This window comes from Grampus griseus, assembly GCF_964374135.1.
Source record: "Grampus griseus genome assembly, chromosome: 8".
Taxonomy (NCBI): Eukaryota; Metazoa; Chordata; class Mammalia; order Artiodactyla; family Delphinidae; genus Grampus; species Grampus griseus.
This window is the reverse complement of record NC_139002.1, coordinates 104,616,373-104,641,575: the sequence shown is the minus strand read 5'-3', so window position 1 is coordinate 104,641,575 and position 25,203 is coordinate 104,616,373. Positions and strand designations below refer to the sequence as shown.

Genomic DNA, 25,203 nt, shown 5'->3' with positions numbered 1-25,203 from the left:
TTTGCTTATCTCATGCCATTTTTCGTGAGGTATCTGTTAAGGTCTTTGACCCATTTAAAAATTTTTGTTGAGTGAATCCACGGCCGAGTGGGCAATTTGAACGCCACCCAGCCGGGGCATGCGGCTGGGGTGCTGCTGGTCCTCACCTGGACGCCAGCCTCTGCCTCTGGACCCGGAAGGCCGAGAAGGAGCCGTGGGTCCGCAACCCTGAGCGCCAGCCATGGGCCCACGCCGATGGATCCGCAAGTCCGAAGCCCCAAGGAGGCGCACCGTGAGCCCGGCTCCTGCTGCCACCCGGCCGGGCCCATACTTAGGCACTTCCTCCCGTCGACTTGCTCGCTGGAGACATTGGGTTCTGAAGGAGATCCGAACTCTTGAGAAGAGCACACACCTGTTGTTAAGGAAGAACCCCCTTCTGCCGCCTGGCAAGAGAAATATGTGTTAAATTCACTCGTGGTGTGGACTTCAGTTGGCAAGCTCAGGCCATGTTGGCCCTACAAGAGGCAGCAGAAGCGTTTCTAGTTCATCTCTTTGAGGATGCCTATCTCCTCTCCTTACATGCCAGCCGCGTCACTCTCTTCCCAAAGGATGTGCCGCTGGCCAGGAGGATCCGAGGCATCAGGAAGGGCTCGGCTGAGCTCCTGCCGCCCGTGACTCTGGATAATACCAGGGAATCTGCCCGTAACCAGGACGAGATCCTGTACAAGGTGCTGCCTGGACTTGCTGTCTCTGAGCAGAGTGTGCGTGTTGCTTTTGTAATTAGTTTTTTTAAAGAAGACTGCATGGCTTTCCTCTGTAACAGAAGTAATATATGACAGAATCAACACATTCCGAAAGTCCTGAGAATAATTTTCAGATGAGGAGACTCCAAGTTTGACTTCACTTTGCAAATTATTCATACGACTGATGATTTGGAAGACATCAGATTTTCTAGGTTATGGGAGAAAAGGATATTTACTGATTATTTTAGATCTTTCTGTACCATTTAAATTTTTTACCATATGTATATTTACTTTTATTTAAAACATAAGGGAAAAAATAAGAGACGACCACTTCAATCAGTTGCATGGAAGAGCCTGGCGCATCCAGCATACAAATCTCTGTCCTTCAGATTGACTTCATCATTAGTGGCAGCAGCAAGTTCCTGTGTGGATTGTGCGTGTCGACAGATTATATAGCTTTTCAAAAACTCAATTGGGATGAAAATAGGAAATCGTCAGGGCTTCCCTGGTGGCGCAGTGGTTGAGAGTCTGCCTGCCGATGCAGTGGACGCGGGTTCGTGCCCCGGTCCGGGAGGATCCCACATGCCGCGGAGCGGCTGGGCCCGTGGGCCATGGCCGCTGAGCCTGCGCGTCCGGAGCCTGTGCTCCGCGACGGGAGAGGCCACAACAGTGAGAGGCCCGCGTACGGCAAAAAAAAAAAAAAAAAAAATCACTCAGAAAGTCTAGCTTGTAGAATTTATTTTATTCTTATTTGCAAATCATAGACGATGTATCATAATTTATACTTCAGAATTTTTCATTCCAGGACTTTTAAGAGCCTTTTCAATGTTTTTACAGGTATTTTTTATAACTTCCTTGTGGAGATATAATAAAAATAATTCTTTAATGAGAAAAAGTTAAAGCAAAGTTACTGTTATACAGAGATTATACTGTGTTCTTTGTGTGTTAGCGTTAAGTTCTTCATTTGGACACTTTGCCAACAGCCACAATTTAAACGAGAGAATTCAGGGATGTGTTTTTGTCTCCAGTGGAGTAGAGTATGAGCAGATAAAAACCTTGCCCATCTCTTGTAACTGAAAGCAGTTTAAGAGATTTCCAGAGAAATGGAAAGTGCCACCCGAAGACTTTTAGATATTGTGTGTGGTGAAAATGATTAGTAAGGGTGGATACTAATGATGATGTGTCAGCCAACTGAATTGAGAGACAAACTAAAGGGAAAAGGACCAAGTTCTGTTGTTTGATAAATTTTAACCCTTTGGAAAAACCTTTTCCTGTTGGACATCAACTCATTTTTATGTACACATTGGAATAAAGCTTATCTATCTATGACTATAAAAAAATTTTTTTTTCTTGTTGATTTTTAAGAGTTCTTTGTGTATTTTGGATAATAGTCCTTTAATCAGAGGTGTCTTGTAAATATCTTCTTCCAGCCTGTGGCTTGTCTTCTCATTCTCTTGAGGGTTGAATATTTTTTATGATTCCATTTTATCTCCTTTCTTGGATTATTAGGTATAACTCCTGGATGTGTTATTTTGATGGTTCCTTTCATCTTTAACTTACCAGTTTATTCAAGTAATATTATACCACCCCAGAGATAGCATAAATTCTTACAACTATACATCTCCATTTCTCTCCTCCTGGTCTGTGTGCTATTGTTGTCATACACTTTACTTCTAACATAGGTTATAGACCTCAAAATACATTATTACTGTTTTTGCTTTAAAAAGTTAATTATGTTTTAAAGAGATTTAAATAATAAGAAAAGTCTTTATATTTATCCACATAGTTACCATTTTAAGTACTCTTCATTCCTTTGTGTAGACCCAGGTTTCCATCTGGTATCATCTTCTGCTTGAAGGACTTCTTTTACATTTATATTTCTTGTCTGCAGATAATGAATTCTTTCATCTCTTGTATGTCATAAAAAGTCCTCATTTCATATTTGTTTTTAAGGATACTTTTGTTGGGTAAAGAATTCTAGGTTGACAGGTTTTTTTCAGTACTATAAAGATGTTATTCCATTTTCTTCTAGCGTATATGGTTTCTGATGAGAAACTTGCTGTAATCCTTATCTTTGTTTCCTTGTTATTACATAACAAGGTGGTGTTTTTTTTTTGTCTCTGTTTGTTTTTAAGATTTCTTTTTACCACTGGTTTTAACCAATTTAATTATGATGTGCCTTGGTGTAGTTTTCTTTGCTTCTTAGGCTTGGAGTTTGTTGAGATTCTTGGATCTGTACGATTAATAGATTTCATCAAATTTGGAAAAATTTCAGCCATTATTTCTTCAAATATGTTTTCTGCCTCTGCTGCTTCTTCAGATTCTCTAATTATACATGTATTAGCCTATGTGAAGTTGTCCTATAACTCACAGATGCTCAATGGTCTATTATTATTTTAACCTCTGTGTTTAATTTTTTTAATTTATTTATTTGTTTGTTTATTTATTTTTGGCTGTGCTGGGTCTTCATTGCTGCGCGCAGGCTTTCCCAAGTTGCAGTGAGCAGGGTCTACTCTTTGTTGTGGTGTGCAGGCTTCCCATTGCAGTGGCTTCGCTTGTTGCAGAACATGGGCTCTAGGCACATGGGCTTCAGTAGTTGTGGCATGCAGGCTCAGTAGTTGTGGCTCACGGGCTCTAGAGCACAGGCTCAGTAGTTGTGGCACACGGGCCACACAGGGATCGAACCCATGTTCCCTGCATTGGCAGGTGGATTCTTAACCACTGAGCCACCAGGGAAGCCCCCTCTGTGTTTAATTTCAGATAGTTTCTATTGTTATGTGTTTTTCCTTAAGTGTCTAATGTGCTATTGATACTATTCGGTGTAACCAGTATAATTTTCACCTCAGAGACATTAGTTTTCACCTTAAAGTTTGTTTCTTTTTTATACCTTCCACATCTCTAACGAATATGTTCAATCTTTCCTCTAGTCTCCTGAACATATGGAATACAGTTATAAGAATAACTGGTTTTTGTCTACTAATTTTATCTTCCATGTCAGTTCTGGATCAGTTTGGATTGATGGATTGATCAGTTGATTGAGTTTTCTCTTCATTGTGGGTTGTATTTTCCTGCTTCTTAGCATGTCTGTTTTTTTTTTTATTAGATTCAAGGCAGTATGAATTTACCTTGGTGGGTGCTGGATATTTTTGTATTCTTATAAATATTCTTGAACTTTGTTCTGAGATGCCACTGAATTACTTGGAAACCACCTGATCCTTTTAGGTCTTGCTTCTGCTTTTGAGCTTTGTTAGGCAGAACCAAGGAGTGTTTATTGTAGATGTAATTTTTTTCCATTTCTGAGGCAAGACTATTCTTAGTATTTTACCTGATGCTCCATAAATTATGAGACTTTGCTCTCTGGTTGATGAAAATAGGCACTATTCCCAGCCCTGTGTAAGCTCTGCCTATTGTCCCCTGTAATCCTTCTGAGTGGTTCTTTACCTGGACAGTTTCTTCACATGAATGAGCTGATCAGTACTCAACTGAATACCAGAGAGAGGAGCCTCTGCAGATCTCCAGAATTCTCTCTCTGTGCAGCTCTCTCTTCTCTGGTACTCTGCCCTGAAAGCTTAACCTGCCTTAGCATCCCTGGGTTCCTAGCTTCATCTATTCAACTCAGGGACACCATGAGGCTCTGCCTGGATTCCTTCTCCCTGTTCCACAGTCTCTGTACTTTCTCTAAGCAGTGTGCAATGGCATTCATAGAGCTCACTTCGTTGTTTTCCATCTCTCAGGAATGACTATCCCATCCATTGTCTGAGGCCCAATGTCTTGAGAACCATTGTTTCATATGTTGTTGGTTTTTTTTGTTATTGTCCAGATTTTTGGTTATTTCAGGCAGGAGGGTAAATCTGGTCCCTGTTACTCTATCTTGGCCAGAAGCCGCTGTATAATCATTTCCCTCTTAATCTCTTTTATTTACTCATCTTATACTTTAATTCCAGAAAAGTCGATCCTGCTGATGGTTGCCAAGAGAGCCAGAAAAGTGGGCTTCAGCTGAAACACTACTACTACCTACACCCAGAATCTGGAAATACATAAAATTTCCCAGTTATGATTTCTCTTCACTCATTAGAGGAGCCTATAACTATCTGACCTCCATGAGGGCAGAGACCCCAACTAATGCAACTCTGTATCTCCAGCATCCAAAAGGGTAAATAGATAAAAGTATGTTTTTCATTAGGCAAAACTAAACATAGGAATTCCATCATATCATCATCCTCATAAAAGTAGCTATGTGCTTAGCAGTTTACTTACATTATCTTATTCAAACCTCACAATGATCATTTTAGGTGTGCATCATTCTTATTTTACTGATAAAGAAACTGAGACTGGGAATAAATAGCTTTTATAATAATACCATGCAACTAGTTTGTGGCAGAAATGGAATTCAAGTGACATCTCTAACCATGCTCTTAACCTCTATGTAATACCATGTTCTATAAAGTTTTTCTAAACCATAGGCTTCCTTGCTAAAAGGCTAACCTCAGATTGTGCAGTCTAAAGTACTACACCTACCCATTGTGTACTCAGGGTTCTCATACATCAATATGGAAGATTTCCACCAACGTACCTATTATTACTTTACACTTACCTGCTTCACCTCACGTGAGCAGTGGTGAAGAAATCGGTTCTGGGTGATCTCATGAAATGATTTATGCAGCTTGGTCCCAAATTCCTGTGTGTCAGCTGCCTAAAATGGGCCAGAGACAGAATATGTTGAGTTCCAGTACTGGCAACCAAAGGGTAAGTACCCACAGGAAGTTTACATGGGGAGAGATCGAGACTAATAGAAAGGCAAACCACTGACATCCTTCATGTTGTGTTAGAAGTTTCCTTAGTTCTTGTGGACACAGGATAAGTAGAAAGAAGGTCTGGGATACTTGACATGAGACAGGTAGTTGTGGCTCCCACATATCTTCCAATTTCTGTTACCTAAGCGAGGTCTTTCAAACAAGGTCTTTGTTCTCCTATCTCCATAGGAGATAAATATCCCAGAGATCCATCTGTTCGTGAAGAGGTTATATTAACTGCTCTCCTATAAAACAAGTTCCAAAAGAGCAGAGGTTCTACTGAACAACTAAGGCTGGTATAGGAACTTTTCTCCAGATAAATCTTTCAGGGAGGAAAGGAACAGTAATTTAGTTTGCATCCATTAAGAAATGGGTAACAGCCTCTACTTTTTAGTATAGAATTGTATTGATAGGATATTAGAGTTAAAAGGGGTCAGAGTAATCACCTAATACAACACACTAATTTCATTTCATTTCATTTTTATGTATGTATGTATGTATGTCATGAAGGAAAGCGCAGTGTTTATTGTAAGGCACCATACAAGGAGTCCAGGGTAGCTAATGCTCAAAAAAACCTGAACTCCCTGATGGGTTTCAGGGGGGTATTTTTAAAGGCCAGGTGAAGGAGGGAGTCTCAGGTTATGTGATCAGCTCATGCACAATTCTCTGATTGGTGGATGGTAAGGTAACAGGGTGGAGTCACAGGAGTTAACATTATCAGTCTTCAGGCTCCAGTAGGTCTGGGGGCTACTGCTCATGGTCATCAAGTAGTTAGAATCCTCCATTCGGTGAGGGTTTTTAAAACATATATAAAACAACTCAGGAAATGTGCATCATATACTGTTATCTAGGTACCTCAGAGAGGAGCTAAAGCAGAGGACACGGGTGGGGGGGTCTTCCCCTTTAGGAAAGGCCCCATAGGCTCCTGCTCAGTTACAGTTTCATGCAGCTTTCCATAATTCTATTTAGAACAAAATACATATGCATGCTCGAGCAATGAAATATAAATTGCATAATTTCAGTAATGCCACATACCACTTAAATGCTCTTATATTTGCATTTAAAACTGGCACCACACAGAATGAAAATGAATGACAAAATTTATACAAATAATGTAAAATTTTAATTTTTCTTTACTTAGAACATTAACTAGCAAATAAAAAACACCAGACAAGTCAAATGAAACTGCAGAAGAAATTTAAAAGCTTTATTCTTTACGGCTTCCCCCCTTTTTTGCATTTTGCAAGGGCCCCCAAAATTGTGGTGCTACCCCTGACTATAAAGGAGCAGCCCTGGGGAACTTGGGGATGAACACACTAATTTTATAGATGAGACAACTGAAATTCAAAAAGGAGAGGTGACCCACCCAAGATCTCATAGCCAGTTAGTATGAAAGTTAGGGCTGACTTTCACTGTGCTACCCACGTGACCCAGAAAGTTGAAGCTGTGAGAAGATGCACTAGATTATAAAGGTGTTATACATTTTGACCCATTACCATTTATAGAAATTTATTCTAGGAAATAATTCAAAAGAAGCAAGCGATCACATATAGGTATTAACTGAAGCACTATTTGTTGGCAGAAAAAATGTAAACAACTTAAATGTCTGTCATTAGGGGAATGGTTTATTAAATTAGATTAAACTAATATAGGTGAATATTGGTTAACCAATACAAATTTTAAGACTGTTGAAATAGGGGAAAAGGTCAAATTATATATGAATATAAAATACTTTGGTTATGACTATATAGTATAATGTATATGAGATAATATGCAAAAATTAAGTGATAAAGTTTATTAGTTATTATTTTAAATTTTATGTATATTACACTATCTTTTCAAGAAAAAAAGTACAAAAAAATGAAGTGACATGGAAAGAATGTGTTATCCCTCTGATAATTTGGTCAGCACACACTGGAAGGAAGGAAGGAAAAAACCCAACATTTATTAAGAATCTGCCATGTGTAAAAATGGGCAGAAGACCTAAATAGACATTTCTCCAAAGAAGACATACAGATGGCCAAGAAGCACATGAAAAGCTGCTCAACATCACTAATCATTAGAGAAATGCAACACAAAACTACAATGGGGTATCACCTCACACCAGTTAGAATGGGCGTCATCAGAAAATCTACAAACAACAAATGCTGGAGAGGGTGTGGAGAAAAGGGAACCCTCTTGTACTGTTGGTGGGAATGTAAATTGATACAGCCACTATGGAGAACAGTATGGAGGTTCCTTAAAAAACTAAAAATAGAATTACCCTATGACACAGCAATCCCACTACTGGGCATGTACCCTGAGAAAACCATAATTCAAAAAGACACTTGCACCCCAGTGTTCATTGCAGCATGATTTACAATAGCCAGGTCATGGAAGCAACCTAAATGCCCATCGACAGACGAATGGATAAAGAAGATGTGGTACATATATACAATGGAATATTACTCAGCAATAAAAAGGAATGAACTTGAGTCATTTGTAGAGACTGTCACACAGAGTGAGGTAAGTCAGAAAGAGAAAACAAATATCGTATATTAACACATACATGTGGAATCTAGAAAAATGGTACAGATGAACCAGTTTGCAAGGCAGAAATAGAGACAAAGATGTAGAGAACAAATGTATGGACACCAAGGGCGGGAAGCAGGGGTGGGGGGGGGTGGGGGGATGAACTGGGAGATTGGGATTGACATATATACACTAATACATATAAAATAGATAACTAATAAGAACCTGCTGTATTAAAAAATAAATAAAATAAAATTCAAAAAAATAAAATACTAGCCATCGCATACTACTTAAGACAATTTAAGATGAAATGTATTAAAACTTTAGCATTAAAAAAAAAAGAATCTACAATGTGTTATGCAGGTTCACACTTAGCTCTCAACTTCATAATAACCCTGTCAGGTACTATTATTTTTTTCTAATTTGTAGATGAAACTCAGAGAAGTTCAGTACAGGCCTAAGTCCACCTAGCTAGTAAACAAATGAGCCAAAATTTGAACTCAGGCCTTTGATTCCAAACCTTGTTACACTATTCCATACTGCCAAACGCATGTAATGCTTATGGTTGCTCAGTTATTTTCAGTATATTCTGTTGCCATGAGGTAATAGAACATTCTTCAATAAGAAATTGGGAATCACTGATCTAATCCTAGCTCTGCTTATAACTACCTGTATGATAGAAAGGAAACAGAAATTTTAAATAACTCGTTTTCTCATTTATAAAATAGTATATACATCACTATCCATTCAACAAACATTTCTTAAAACACTTATGTAGAATCATAGGAGGATCAAAGTAAATAAGGTTTCTAAGAGCACTGCACATATTACTAAGATAGGTAGCAGAATGTCATTAAAACCCTGGCACATTTAAGCATCCCCAATCTCTTACTAACTTGAAGCGTCTGGAGGCATGTCTTTCGGAAGCTGCTGCTGGTGCTTCCAGTCATGATACTCATGATGGAATTCACAGCCACTGAGAGTGAGGCCTGTAGTTTCTGATGAGCCTAGAGAATAAAACAAGGAAGGGGGAGGCCGCAGTTTATAATAATACCAAACTGCTGGTTCAGATAATCCCAAAGGGACCAAAGATTTTAGTCAGAGCAGGATTTCAAAAATTCTTCCCCCTCCACCAAAAATACTTACTGAGATCATGACATACAAAGGACACTTAGACTTATTGACGTAGATACATTCAGAAAAGACATGCAGTAAGACACTGAGCAACAAAACAGATATATTTATTATTAAAAAACAAAAAGCTTTAAGCTTTACTCTTTTAGTATAGTTGTCTTTTCCCTGAAAAGGAGGCCATATGAAGTAAGAAATGTGTTACCAAAAGTACACAGGATGGAGGGATTCAAAAAGTCAGGTAAGGGGCTTCCCTGGTGGCGCAGCGGTTGAGAGTCCGCCTGCCGATGCAGGGTACACGGGTTCGTGCCCCGGTCCGGGAAGATCCCACATGCCGCGGAGCAAGTAGGCCTGTGAGCCACAACTACTGAGCCTGCGCGTCTAGAGCCTGTGCTCCGCAACAAGAGAGGCCACGACAGGGAGAGGCCCGCGCACCGCGATGAAGAGTGGTCCCCGCGGGCTTCCCTGGTGGCGCAGCGGTTGGGAGTCCGTCTGCCGATGCAGGGGACACGGGTTCGTGCCCCGGTCCGGGAAGATCCCACATGCCGCGGAGCGGCTGGGCCCGTGAGCCATGGCCGCTGAGCCTGCGCGTCCGGAGACTGTGCTCCGCTACGGGAGAGGCCACAGCAGTGAGAGGCCCGCGTACCGCAAAAGAAAAAAAAAGAGTGGCCCCCGCTTGCCACAACTAGAGAAAGCCCTCGCACAGAAACGAAGACCCAACACATCCAAAAATAAAAATAAATAAATTAAAAGAAGGCTCAACATTAAAAAAAAAACAAAAAAAACCTCTGGCCTGAATCATGAAGAAAAAAAAAAAAGTCAGGTAAGAAGACAAAGTGATGTTATAAAGGATTAGGAAATGGGGGAAGAATGTAAGATTTAGTGAAACAGCAGCTCTAGACACATGTGTGGGAAGGGGAAATATATAGATAAGAAAGATATACATTGATGTAAGCTTTTATATATAGGATGGATAAACAACAAAGTCCTGTATAGCACAGAGAACTATATTCAATATCATATGATAAACCATAATGAAAGAGAATATAAAAAAAGAATGTATAGGGCTTCCCTGGTGGCGCAGTGGTTGAGAGTCTGCCTACCGATGCAGGGGACATGGGTTCGTGCCCCGGTCCGGGAAGATCCCACATGCTGCAGAGCAGCTGGGCCCGTAAGCCATGGCCGCTGAGCCTGCACTCCGCAACGGGAGAGGCCACAACAGTGAGGAGCCCGCGTACCGCAAAGAAAAAAAAAAAAAAAAAAGAATGTATATATATGTATAACTGAATCACTTTGCTGTATAGCAGTAATTAACACAACATTGTAAATTGACTATACTTCAATTAAAAAAATTTCAGGCCAAGTGCATGCATGTGCTTTCAATTTATCCAGAACTTATAGTCAATAATATAGCACTTCAATGTGTGAAAGAGGGAAGAAGACATTAACGACACTACAAATTAATATACAAAAATACTTCAAGGTGTAAAACTACCTAGAATGAATATAGTGTCCTGGGTTCAGTGTTTACTGTTCCTCTTTTATAAATGTTTTCCTGTCCCCTGGTATAATGGGAGTGGTGAAAACAAACTAACAGGCAGGCAAAACCAAGCTCATTTTGCTTGTGAAAAAACACACTCACATCGTAAGTCACGTGTTCCAAAAAAAATAAAATTTGTTCACACTCAAAAAAAAAAGAAAAGAAAAGAGGTATGTTATCAGTCATTTTCCCTGGTCTACTGTTCTGCCCATATTTATTCAAACTCACCTACTAGGAGATAAGACTAAGCAAGCTGGTTACAGTGACCCATCTAAGTTAAAGCCCGAGTTCCTAGGCTAGATGCAGTTTATAAGACCAGCCCAGGTGGGGACTTCCCTGGTGGCACAGTGGTGAAGACTCCACACTCCCAATGCAGGGGGCCCAGGTTTGATCCCTGGCCAGGGAACTAGATGCCACATGCATGCCGCAACTAAGACCCGGTGCAACCAAATAAGTAAATATTTTTAAAAAGATCAGCCCAGATGACCAAAGAGAGGAAGAAGCATTCAGGGAGGAAGGGCTCTCAGGCCCTGTCTGCCATATACTCTATCTTTTTCTTAGAGAAAGGAGAAAGGGAGTTGTGAATTTCTTATTACCTTGACAGCATGGTGATGCTGCTCCAAGGCCTGGTCCACAGCGACCTGGATGGAATCTTGCACCACACTGTGGCTCTCCGTGAGAATGGCACTGAGATGAGTTGTGAGCAAAGTGTGGACTCCTAAGGGGAGGGAAAATGTTGGTAACCTTGAGTGAGAATGACCACTTCAAGACTGCTGTTCATATGCTGTGAGTCAGGGCTGAGAATGGGAAAGAGGCCACTTGAAAAAAGAAGCCACTTCTGCCTATCCAGAGATAATTACTTTTCTAGACAAAAACCCCCAGCAATTTACAAACCTACCCAATTCCCACTTACAAATGAACGAAAGCTCACTAAAATTAAAGTGAAGAATGACATTATTTTTGAAGAATCAAATGAGGGATCCTGTTTAATTCACATCAGAAACAGAAATATATGCTATATACTATAAATAATGACACTGGTGGCTCCCAAAGGAAAGGAAAAACCTCCTGGAGAGTATGTCTAACTCTACTCTGTTCCTATTTGAGCGTCACTGTTATGGTGAGCCACTGCTACTGTCAGGGTATCAATCCTTTTAGATACGCTGTGGTATATAAAAAGTTAAGGGCTTCCCTGGTGGCGCAGTGGTTAAGAATCCACCTGCCAATGCAGGAGACACATGTTCGAGCCCTGGTCCGGGAAGAATCCCTATATGCTGTGGAGCAACTAAGCCCGTGCAGCACAACTGCTGAGGCTGCGCTCTAGGGCCTGTGAGCCACAACTACTGAGCCCATGTGCCACAACTACTGAGCCCACGTGCCTAGAGCCTGTGCTCTGAAACAAGAGAAGCCACCGCAATGAGAAGCCCACGAACCACAACAAAGAGTTGCCCCCACTCGCCACAACTAGAGAAAGCCCGCACACAGCAACAAAGACCCAATGCAGCCAAAAGTAAATAAATGAAATAAATTTATTTAAAGAAAAAGTTAAAACTCACAATCTGAGAATTGCTGGTATAAGGTCTTTTTAAATGAGGGACTATCTCTGATAAAGTAACCATAGGCACCACTGCTCAGCATCCTTCAGAAAAGCTAACACGTGAGACCGATGGGCAAAATACATCATTAAACAATATGCCAGCATTGATGATCCTGATACAACCAATACAGGAAGACAAATTTACTTTTTGGGGCACCTGGAGAAAATGCTTCTTAATTAATCTTTCTTCTTTCAGTGTTTTTCTACTCCCTGTATGGTCTGTTCAAAGGTAAAGCTGGCTGGCTTTTCTCAGGGCTGCAATTAAAATGCAAGTCAGAAAAAAAAATGCAAGTCAGAAGGAACATTTTCTACCACAAGGTACCATGATGCTTTCCTGGAAGGGAGGGGAAGAACTGCTCTGCTCAAAAGGGGTCTGGAACTGGAATCAAGAGAATATAGATTCTAGCATCAATTTTACTATCAACTAATAGTGACCAAGTCACTTCACTTTTCTCATTTTAGTACAGAAAGTGCCTTTATACCACCTGCTCTCATGGGTATTTTGTGCAGATAAACTGGGATAATATATATAAAGTGTTTTGAAATGTACATTGCAATATTCAAAGAGAAAATATCACTATTGCTATGATATCATGTGGATTACTATTTTCTATAGTTTGGTCCTAAGAATAGCCTTAAGAAATCAGTTGAAGCCCCTTTGAAAGCAGACATTTAATTAAAAAGCTATAGTTTCATCCCTAAAACTGCTGATACCACCAGATGCCTTTAACACTGTGGCAAAATGAGTTAATCATAGAAAAGTTACCATGACAAGGTAGGCAGAAGGCCAATTAAGTGATTTTCTTTTTTAAGACACATGGAAACAGACTGTAGTTCTGCACAAGCTGTTTCCTAAAAGGAGCTCTGGAGAAAGCTTTCAAGGATCTGAGAAAGAAGAGGGGGAAAATAAAATAAAATACTACATATATCTATATCCATGTATCTATACCTACCTACCCTTACAGTGCATCTTCTTCAAAGGCTCGTCCTAAACTCTCAGATGTATAAGGAAATTTTAAAAGATAACTACTATGTTTACTAATGCAGTGATGGATTTCTGTTTAATCCAGTACTGAGTATCACTACCTGAGATGCTGCAGGCCTTCAGAGTCAAGCTAAACAGAGGTGTACAAACTATCACAGTATTATAATAATGATAGTAACCCTGGTTTCTGAGGAAGTATGTTTAATAGGATTCAGAATGTGGTACCAGATTTTATGTCATCCTAGGGAAGACTGAACATGGTGCTCCCTCTAGCAGACCAACCTTAAAAAAAAAAAAGAAAAACTGCCAAAGATAGCAGATCTTACATCTTAAGAGGGTCTTTAGATTTGGAAGGGCCTTTGATAGCACCTAGTCTAACAATCTCATGTTAAATATATGAAAAGGAAGGATCAGATGATTTATGCAACTTGCTTTCCAAAAAATCATTAAGGAATTTGGTAGCAGTACTAAAATTAAACCCAGGTCTCTTGATTGTACCCTGAAGTCCTTTCCACCATACTAAGCTGCTTCTGAGTCTTTGTCCATGCCAGCACAGGTGGGATAATAGCCCTAGGCATTCTCACCTTTGACCTCCTTGCTGGAAGCCTCATTAGTTGAGTCTCTTCTATGTTCCCATTCCAGGGCCTTAATGAATGGAACAGTGGGGCACCAGAGAACACCAGCTCCTCAAATAAAAGAGTTACAAGCCAGAGCCCTGGAAAGCAGTGCTTCTCTCCTAAAGAATATATACATGATGGAAAAAGGTAGGAGAGGCATGCAAGGCTGGCAGTAGAAAAGAATCCCACAGGTTCAACAAATAGTTGGCAGCAATGTGAGAGGTCTTCTGATCTGGTGTTGTAAGCTGTCTCATTTCTCTTATGACTCAATGGAAGCAGGGCCACACCAAATAGCACTGGAATGCCTAGAGAGTAAAGTCCCAAGAAAAAACAGTCGCCCACAAAGAAAGAATAACCCAGAAACATATCAGGAACACCAAAAGGAAGGCTTATGAACATTTCCCCAGACATTTATAAGCTCCACTTCTTGCTTCTTCCTTCAAAGTTTAGGAGGGCACTGAGAAACACTTAAATTTATGTCTCAGGCTTTATTGGATTAAAATGCATAAGCCGGGCTTCCCTGGTGGCGCAGTGGTTGAGAGTCCACCTGCCGATGCAGGGGACACAGGTTTGTGCCCCGGTCCAGGAAAATCCCACATGCCACGGAGTGGCTGGGCCCGTGAGCCATGGCCGCTGAGCCTGCGCGTCTGGAGCCTGTGCTCCGCAATGGGAGAGGCCACAACAGTGAGAGGCCCGCGTACCGGAAAAAAAAAAAAAAAAAATGCATAAGCCAACTCTCATACTCAGTGGTTTTCAAACTTTACTATGTTTAGGAATCACCTGAGAATCTTGTTTAAAATGCATATTCTTGAGCCATACCAGATTTTTACATTAGCAAAACAATGAGTTAATCCTTGCCCAGGAAGCTGCACATTTTCAAATACTCCAGGTGATTCTGATGCGTGTGTTTCACAGACCACAGAACAGTGAAATCACTGCTTTACCACTAACAGAGAGAACCTTCTGATAACAGGTTATCACCTATCTGCTAGATAAAGGCCAAAGGCATTTGTATGCCTGAACAAGGACAATTTCTCCCTTTCCAGAGGTTGATGTGGCAATCACACAAAGCCATTCATACCAATGTACTCCCACAGCACCTCTGTTCAATCTGAGATGTTGCATTAAGGCCAAGTAAAACTGATAACTTTCTTGATTCCACTTGGAAAAGCAGTAGGGTGGTGAACAGTTCTCAAGCCTGAAAAGCTTTAAAAACATACTGATACCTGAGGCCCACCTCAATCCAAGGAAATCCAAATCTCTGGGGGGTGAGGTTTGGGCATTTTTTAGAAGCTCCCCAGGTAATATATTGTGCAGCTGAGGTTGAGAACTACCCATCTAAGGTAATATACTCTGGAGGAACCAACAGGAAGTGTCTGCTGATTTCTGGTCAACCAAATCTGGGAATGTCATCATCTAAGTGATGCTTCAAGATATAGATCTTTCGCATAGAGCATATAATTTTTTTAACTTATTTAAGCAAGGTTTTTCATTGAAATGAGTTATTTTACAGAAACACATCTATTCAGATTTATGCATCATGTAAAGTCTCCTTTCTTTATTCTCTTAACATTTAAGCACACCCAAGCTGGCAGCCCCACTCTCCTATACCTACCCCAGAGTTCCATTTTCTGGACTGGAAATCCGCTGTGGAAGTCCACAAAGAGAAAAAGCAGCAGAGTTTGTCCCTGGGGGTCCATATTCTGAGTCTGATCCCCCTCACTGGATTCCACCTGATAACTCACATCTGGAAGCACCAAATCTAGAGGACAAGATATTACAGAGTATCCTAAGTAAAGCCCTCAAAATGCTAAGTGAATGAAGAACCTATACCTCAAACAAAGAGGGATCTGAGATAAATCTAAATTTGAACACTCCCTTCTCCTGCTGAATCTGTTTCTCTACCCACATGATAAAAGTAAATAATAGTGACTCACAGGAAGAACATCAAAATAACAACTGGGTGTATAAAATGCAAACCAAACAGCATTCCTTAGAATTTACTGGGAAGTATTATACAGTAAATTCATTCACTCCTCATGTAACTTTCTAAGGTAGGTATCACTAATAAGAGGCTAGTAAAAAGTAGGTATAGCTAGTAAGAGTAATGATAACAGCTAACTTGTATTGAATGCTTACCACGTGCCACGTACCACATTAAATTCTTGGCATGTATTATCTCAACATTCAGACTTCACCGCACTATGGTATGGGACATATTCTTATGCTCTTTTACAGGCAAGAAAAGAGGCACAGGTAGGTTAAATACATTGCCCAACATGAGACATGAAGTGGTGGAACTGTTTTAGACTAACTCCAAAATCTGTGCTCTTAACCACAGTGCTATATAATATTTGTATTCCCAAGTAATCTGATCCCTATGGTCTTTTTCTAGAATATAATCACTATAGTCCTAAATTTCATCCAGATCCATATAGAGAAGTACCTCCATGTGGATCCTGGTTCTGTAATGAGGGAAGGTGACATGTGCGGACATTTTCTATGCTATTCATTTCCAAAATTAACTGAGCAAGTTTAGGCATCACAAATTGGCAAAAAATGAAGGAAATCAACAAAGCATGAAAATAAAAATGAAAGAGAAAAGGAGATATGGAGAGCCCTCGAGATTTAAAAAATCCTGATAGCATGACATCCCATCTGTTAAGACCAAAAATTAATATTTTTTTTTTTTCAGTGACATCAATGGTTTAATGGATAGGGGGATCTTACATGTCTGAAGCAAGGTCCTGGAGTGATACCCCACTGTGTGTGGCAGACAGCAGGCAGGACATGGTTATCAAAATCTGGAGAAACTATTCTAGATAGACATTCCCAAAACATAATTATTCCTATAGAGTTTACCTAAAGGCTCTTATCTTATTTACATTTACTTAAAATTTCATCATAGCAAGATATTTTCCTTGCTGACAAATTTGCAACAGACATAATATGGTCTTATTTGATCTCAAAATAAGCCTAGGTATAAGTATTATACTTAACACTGATGACTCTAAAGACATGTCTATATTAATCAAACCAACAAGTTTAAGCTAGCTTCAATACCAGATATCCATTCAGTACTGAATATTTCCCATATCACGTGAAACTGAAATTCATTCTGGAGTTTCTTTTATATTTCTGAGAGTTTATATGAGTGCTTAATTTCTCTTAAGCCAATTAAACAGAGCTCATCCACCAATCTTGGCAGTGCCATTTGGAGGCAGAGACACCTTATATTTATAAGGTACACATAGACACACATTTATTTATGTGGACACAGAGATCTCACTGTTTTCTTGCTAGAGTTTAAAAAGGTCTTTTTTTTTTTTTTTCTTCACTCTCAAGGATCACAGGTAATTAAAGTTCCTGAGAGCCCAGGTAGATTATTAACATCTCAAAGACACAGGAAGAGAAATACCAATTCCTTCTAGAAAGCTAACTTCCTCTAAGGCCTATGCAAAAACCAGTTTTTAGAACGTCAGAAGAGTCCCATCTTGGATGTTTTCAGGGATTTTTTTCAGTTTCTAAATAGCCAATTCAGTTTAAACAAATAACAGTAATAGACAATAATACATATCATTCACTCACATTCGCTTGCCTCACTTTCAGAGGAACATGAATCACCATTCAAGTTACTAAGACCCCCCTAGCGAGGGTTAAAACCAGGAAGAGAGAACAGGATTTGGACTCAGGTACCCAGACACTCACACACACACCCCCAAGATAAAAGCCAAACCAATTCCAAAAGGCTCTCTTTGGTACAATAGCAGAGCCATTAGGGGACACTGTTCTCTTAATACATCTTCCACAGTTTGCCAGGGGAGAGGAGTAGTAGGTATTCCCCCTCATTGGGCCAGGTGGTACGGTAAGCAGCCATTACCCAAGGGAGCAAGGAAAGCACTTCACCCTCATTGCTGGCCCCATATAAGTACTAAGGGGCAGCCCACAGCTGTGACCACAGCCTTATTAAGACCAAACATTCTTTCCTCACAAAACCACTTACCTCCAGAAGCCCAAGGACACCCTCCTTTCATTCCGCCCTCTGGAATAACTACCTACTCAAGAAAAAGTGTCTTACCGCGAGGCCTACTTCCAAGATGAAGATTCTATCTTTCCCCCGGAAATACTTCCCTATACTGGCAGGCTTCAATCTTCTCATACCAGTCACAACTCTAGAATACCTCCTCGCTACTGGTGAACTTCCTCAGGATCCAGTTGAACAGACTGCCTTCTAAATTTCAAAGGATTCTAGCTAACAACAGTCAAACTCAAGACTATAAAGCTCCTAGACATCAGCTCATGGTTGCATATTCCTATTTCTCAGTTTTATTTGTTGGTCTAATTATTAAGCATCCAATTTCAGTATGATTCACCCAAAGCCAATGTGATCAGGCTCTATATGAATAGTACAGTCAGCTTCCTAGGTTTATCACTATATGGTTTATACTCCTGCCTTGCTTTTACGTAGTATTACAATTTTTCTAAGTAATTTTATATGGATTTTTTCATTTCATTGGGAAATATTTCTCTTCCACGATAGTTCAAAGATGTCCTTGCAACTTTACTAACCTTTCTAAAACCCCAGAGTTGATGGATTAAGGTACAATAGAAACCCTCTGAACAAGTCCCTGGAAGGTGAAGGCCCACTGACTACATCAAGAGGGCCAGGAATAGAGAAGGCAGTAGAAATGAGGAGAACCAGCATCAACACGTAATGCCAGAACGGTTAGGCTCTGATGGGGCTTTGCCTGTTGACACCTGTTTGACTCACTTCATGTGGAATCTCAAACTTAGCCAGACTCCCACCTGTAACCCCCAACCTAAGCCATCAGATCACTAGGTCCTATTCTTTTTTTTTTTTTTTTTGCGGTACGCGGGCCTTTCACTGTTGTGGCCTCTCCCGCTGCGGAGCACAGACTCCAGACGCGCAGGCTCAGCAGCCATGGCTCACGGGCCCAGCTCCGCGGCATGTGAGATCTTCCCGGACCGGGGCACGAACCCGTGTCCCTTGCATCGGCAGGAGGACTCTCAACCACTACGCCACCAGGGAAGCCCGGTCCTATTCTTATATACACTTGCTATTTATATTTCCTTGCATTTCTCTAATATTCTCCAGAGTTCTTTATTCCTATGCAAACAAAGAGAGGGAGATTTACCTCTATCTAAATTGAAATCCAAATTGGGCACCATACACAAGTGGTGTTTCTTCCAGTTAATGAAATAAGAGGTATCTTTGAAGATAGTAGAAGTTGGCTGCTCCGGATTTAGCAATATCAGAGGCAGACCTGAAGGTCCATATAGAAATATGTACAGTTGCTAAAGAAAATTGCAAATTTTTAGTTTTTTATAACTGTATTTATATGCATAAAACAAACACAACACTGACCTGGTTCACACCTCAGAAATAAACTAGTGTGCTAGGCGATTACATATTAAGCCTTTTCCACATTAAGGATAGGTGTGAGGCGCCACAGATAGATCCACTAGAATCCCCAGGAATTATTTTGGGTTTAATGAGTGTGAGCTACAAATATAGTTTTGGGACAATTCGTTTATTTACTCTCCTACTCATTAAATCATAGGTTTGAATGGTACCACAGGCTAAACACTACACTGTACTAAGTTCTGGGGATATAAAGATGAATATACAGATTTAATACTTACCTTCAAGTTATATTTATAGTATGGGAGATACCCGTAAAAACCAGTAAACTGTAATATGATATGATACATGCTAGAATGAAAGTATATACAAAGGAATATTTCCCAGCAAGTATTTAAGTATATTCAGATTGAGAGGGAAACACTTCACCTTCTCCAACCTACTCTCTAACCAAGACTAAGGAAGGTAGGCCCTTAAATGGTTTCTTTCTCTTGACTTCTCATTCCTACCCTCACCCTCCCTGTAACCCCGTGTTTCTCAACCTTGGCACGTTGACACTTTGGGCCAGATGATTCTTTACTGTGGGGCTGTCCTGTGCATTGTAGGATGTTTAGCAGCATCCCTGGCCTCTACCCGCTAGATGCCAATATCCCCTCTCCCTCCAGTCATAAGGATCAAAATGTCTCCAGACATTGCCTAATGTCCTCTGAGGGCAAAATCACCCAGTTAAGAACAACTGCCTAAACTTTGTTGTCCCCTGAACCAAGGCTAATAAGACCAGAATATATATTGTCCTGTATCTTTCTGTTTTCATCCTCTTTTTCATAGGGTAAACATGAGGCATTAAGTGTGAAGATTAAAATCCTTACCCAGTAGGGACTGGGGCATTACTGAAAGTCACAACAGAGCAAAGGGAGGCAGTGCCTATGAATGAAGTCTCCATCACAAATCCAAGAAGGCATTAACACTTGAGCTAAGGCCAACACATTCACTGTTTAGAGCCAGGGGAGATTTTAGGTGCTGCAAACTCAGAATAAGAGTGAAATATCCGAAGAGTCAAAATGTGTGAATGTCTTTTAATTGGGTTGTTTAAACTATTTACATTTAATATGAATACTGTTATGGCTGAGTTTAAATCTAGCATCCTGTTACCTGTTTTCTATTTGTTCCTTGTATTTTATTTCCTTTTTCTTCTTTTCTATTTTTGGATTGGGTATTTTTTATAACTCCATTTTATCCCTTTTTCTGACTTATTAGTTATAACTCTTTGTGGTATTAACTTAGGGATTGCTTTAGGCTTTACAGTACACAACTCTAACTTATCACAGTCTGCCTTCAAGTGATACTGTAACAGTTCACACATGTATAGTATGAGAATCCTTCAACAATGTACTTCCATTTCTCCCCTCTTGGCCTTAGTGCTGTTGTCACACATTTTACTTCTACACATGTTGTAAGTCTTATACACTATTGATATTTTTGAACAGTCAATTATCTTTTGAAGAGGTTTTTTAAATAGGGCAAAAATCTTTTATATCTACCCAAATAGTTATGATTTCCAGTGCTCGTCTTTATTTGAGTAGATCCAGAATTCCATCTGGTACCATTTTCCTTCTGCCTAAAGCATTTCCTTTAACGTTTCTTATAAAACAGGTCTCCTGGTGATGAAGACTTTGGTACATCTGAAATATTCTTTATTTTGCCTTCATTTTTTTTTTGAATTTTATTTTATTTATTTTTTATACAGCAGGTTCTTATTAGTTATCTAATTTATGCCTTCATTTTTGAAAAGTATTTCCTCTTGGTATAGAATCCCACATTAACAGTTTTCTTTTCTTTTATTAAAGATGTTGCTCCATTTTCTTCTAGCTTATACTGTTTCCAGTGAGAAATCTGTGGTATTTCTTATCTTTGTTCCTCAATATGTAATGTGTCTTTTTATCTCTAGCTGTTTTTAAGATTTTTTTCTTTACTACTGGCTTTAAGCAATTTGATTATGGTGTGGCTTGGTATAATTTTCTTCATGTTTCTTACGTTTAGGGTTCGTTGATCTTCTTGGATCTGCAGGTTTATAGTTTTCATCAAATTTGGAAATTTGGGGAACATTATTTCCTCAAATATTTTATCTGCCTTGCCTCCCTGCAGGACTCCAGTTACACATCCCTGAATTAGGCCACTTGAAGTTGTCCCACAGTTCACTGATGCTTTGTTTATTTTTTTAGAGTCTTTTTTTATTTCACTTTAGTTTCTAGTTTTGTGTCTTCAAGTTCACTAATCTTTCCTTCTGCAATGTGTAAATCTGCCATCAATTTCATTCAGTATTATTTTCATCCTGAAAATTATATTTTTTTCCTCTAGAAGTTCAGTTTGGGTCTTTAAAAAATCTCTTTCACCTCTTTATTTAGTATGTTCAATCTTTACTCTCACTTTTTGAACATGGAATACAGTTATAACTGTTTTAATGTCCTTGTTTACTAATTCTATCACCTGTGTCATTTCTGGGTAGGCTTCCATTGATTGAAATTTTTCTTTCATTATGGGCCCTATTTCCCTGCTTGTTTGCATGCCAAGTAATTTCTTATTGGATGCCCAGCATTGTGAAGATTACCTTTTTGGGTGCAGAATATTTTTGTATTCCTATAAATATTCTTGAACTTTTTTTCTGGGACACTGTAAAGTTATTTGGAAATAGTTTCAGTCTTATTGGTCTTACATTTAAGTTTTGATACGTGGGACTAGAGAATCCTGTAGGCTATGGCTAACTTTTTCCCACTACTCAGGCAAAGCCTTCTTAAGACTCTACCTCATGCCTTAAGAAGTATGAGGCTTTCCACCCTGCCTGATAGGAACAGGAACTATTCCCAGCTCTGTGTGCATTCCAGGGATTCTCTTCTGTCTGGAGCTCTATTTCTATGTATTTATTTCCTCTTCAGTACTCTTTTCTATAAATCCTAGCTGTCTAGACCTCCCTGAACTTTGAACTTTGTCTCCTCAACTCAGAGAGATCCACCAGACTCCAGTTGGGTATCCCCTCCTGGTGTTGTAGCCTGGAAATTCTCTCTAGACAGTACAGTGGGGCAAACACAGGGTTCACTTGTTTGTTTCTCCTCCTTCTAGAACCACTGTCTTGCATTATCTGTTGTGTAATACCTGAAAACTGTTGTTTAATATAATTTGTCCATTTTTTCTAGCTGTTCAGGGTAGGAAAATAAATCCAGTCCCTGTTATTTGATCATGGCTGGAAGTGGAAGTTCCTAAATCCTTTGACACAATCTCATTGGCCTTTGATAACTTCCTTGCTTTCTGGCCCAACAAGATACCCAGCTCATCTTGTACATTTCTACTTTAGGCCCAGAATCAGCCACTTTTCCTTTTTAGTGAGCAGTGGTATTTAGAGGACACATTCTGAGTACCACGAGTGTTCATTGCTTCTAAGGTTTTTTTAGTGGACAGAGCTAAGAAATATATAATTTTTAAAGTCAGAAAAATTGGGGATTCACATTGGTATTTTCAATTCTGTCTCAAAGTTACTTTTAAAGATTCTTATTTCTTTGAATTTACACTCATATATCTTCTATCTTATGCTAAAAAATTTGGTTCCTAACAATGTTAACTAATTACTTATTTGTTTTTACATAAGTATGCACACAATTTCAATATAATAATACCAATATTATTCCTAAGAATCAAGACCACTTAATGAATTTTAAGAGTTCTTTGCAGTTCATTTCATCCTTAGAATATCCCACCAAGAATGTACAGTCAAAACACTATGCTCTAGTCAGTTGAATTAATTCTTCCTCTTGTATGGATTATAACAGTAATATAATATATAGGTAGGTTCATTACCTTTTATCTTGAAGAATATTTTTACTGGGTATGGAATTCTAGGTTGATGATTATTTTATGTCAGGACCTTAACACTATTATTCTACTACTTTCTGTTGGTATGAGGAAGTCAGCTGTCAGTTTCTCTTTTGAAGAAAATCTGTCTGTCTTCCTTGGGTGATTTTAAGGTTTTCTTTTTGTCTTTGATCTTCTAGAAGGTGTGGATATATAGACAGATATATATTTTTATAAATTTATTTATTTATTTATTTATTTTTGGCTGCGTTGGGTCTTCGTTGCTGCACACGGGCTTTCTTTAATTGCAGTGAGCGGGAGCTACTCTTCGCTGCAGTGCGTGGGCTTCTCGTTGTGGTGGCTTTTCTTGTTGCAGAGCACAGGTCTAGGCACATGGGCTTCAGTAGTTGTGGCATGCGGGGTCAGTAGTTGGGGCACACGGGCTTAGTTGCTCGGCGGCATGTGGGATCTTCCCGGACCAGGGCTCGAACCCATATCCCCTGTATTGGCAGGCGGATTCTTAACCACTGTGTCACCAGGGAAGTCCCAAGGAGTGGATATCTTTTTATTTAACCTGCTTGATTGTTCAGCTTGAAATCTGTTTTAGTTGCTTCAGCCATTAACTCTTCAAATATAGTTTCTGCCCCATTTTTCTCTCTCTTCTCCTCCGGAACATGAATTAAATGTACATTAGAATGTCTCACTGTTTCCTCTCACTGTTTACCTCTTCTGTATTCTCCATCCTTTGTCTCACTTTGCTTTGTTTTGCTCAGTTTTTGCTATCCTTATATTTTAGTTCGTAAATTCAGTTATGCTGTGTCTAATTTGCTGTTAAACCTGCCTACTGAATTTCAATATTGGTTATTGTATATTTTGGTTCTACAATTTGTTTGGTTCTTTTTAAAATTATGTCACATTCAATAGTTTCAGTTCCCTGGCAAAATTTTTAAGCTTGCCTTCATTTTCATAAACATAGTAAGCATATTTTTTTATTTTTAAAATCAGTATCTGATATTAGCAATTATCTGGAGTCCCAGTGCATGTTGCTGTTGCTTTTGTTTTTGTTAGCTCTTGTTCACGCCTCCTTGTCTTCTCTTGTACCTGATTGTGTGTGTGTGTATATGTTAATGTGTGCATGCACATGGGAGCTGGATGTTATATTTAAGTATCTGTTAAATAATTTGAAGCATAGATGCAGTTATCTTCCTCTAGCAAGAATTTCTGTTTGCTTCTACAAGGCATCTGGGAGAATTAGAAATTTAGAATCACCTTAAACCAATTTCAAAGTTTAAGATTTTCTGGCCTGCCTAAACCACCCCCCAAAATAAATGCACATCACTGAAGGATAGCCTTTTACTTATCCCTGTCCAAAACAAGAGGTGTCTTTAACAGCACTCCCAAGCTCAGCAGGCCCTGAACTCTTTGGCCTTCTTCTCCTGGTTGATTCAGAAGTTGTCTTAGTCTCTCAGCTACTTGCTCTAATTGGCAAATGACCCTAGGGCAAAAGAGCCCTCAGTGCTGGGCTCAGCTTTTTCTAATTCCTTTCTTTGCTAAATCACGGCCCAGAAATTCCTCCCTATTCACTAGCTGTTAGACACTTGTATGATGTCTTGGTATTTCATCCAGCCTTTGTCTTCATTAGGAGGGTTGGTCTAAATTACCTAGTTTGCCATTTTCAGAAACTGAAATCCCACCAGTTTTCATAGTTAGCTCTCTCTCTTTACTAAAACATCACCTCCCTGGAGTCTTCACTGACCACAATATTTAAAATGACATTCCCATCATTATCTCTTTACCCACATTATTTTATCTTCACTGCACGTATCACTACCTAACATCCATTTATTTATTAAATTTTCCCATGAAAATGTAAACTCCAAGAGGATAGAAAATTTGTCTTATTCCCTCTTGAGAATGGGATGAGGACGAAGAGAAACTTTCATATTTTATTTATACTCTTCTGTATGATCTAGATATTAAGAAAAAGCATGTTTTAAAATATGAAATGTCCACACACAGTGTTTATCACTATCCTGGCTCCTTCTTCCTCCTTAAAGACGTCCTCAGCTGACATTTAACAT

At 39.5% G+C, this 25,203-nt stretch overlaps 1 protein-coding gene and 1 pseudogene across 2 annotated transcripts in view; one reads left to right on the top strand and one right to left on the bottom strand.

Moving 5' to 3' along the window:
- Positions 1-25,203, bottom strand: part of TOP6BL (TOP6B like initiator of meiotic double strand breaks) — a 91,245-nt gene that overhangs the window by 12,258 nt on the left and 53,784 nt on the right. Inside the window, exons 9-13 of the mRNA XM_082660892.1 lie at positions 19,053-19,203; positions 15,512-15,658; positions 11,294-11,415; positions 8,923-9,033; positions 5,317-5,415 (exon numbers count right to left, since the gene is read on the bottom strand). Of these exons, the coding sequence (XP_082517018.1) occupies positions 5,317-5,415; positions 8,923-9,033; positions 11,294-11,415; positions 15,512-15,658; positions 19,053-19,203 (630 nt within the window). The remainder of the gene's footprint in view (positions 1-5,316; positions 5,416-8,922; positions 9,034-11,293; positions 11,416-15,511; positions 15,659-19,052; positions 19,204-25,203) is intronic.
- LOC309826626 (histone H3-like centromeric protein A) lies at positions 153-891 on the top strand (annotated as a pseudogene). The gene has a single exon. The product of its transcript is annotated as a histone H3-like centromeric protein A (transcript).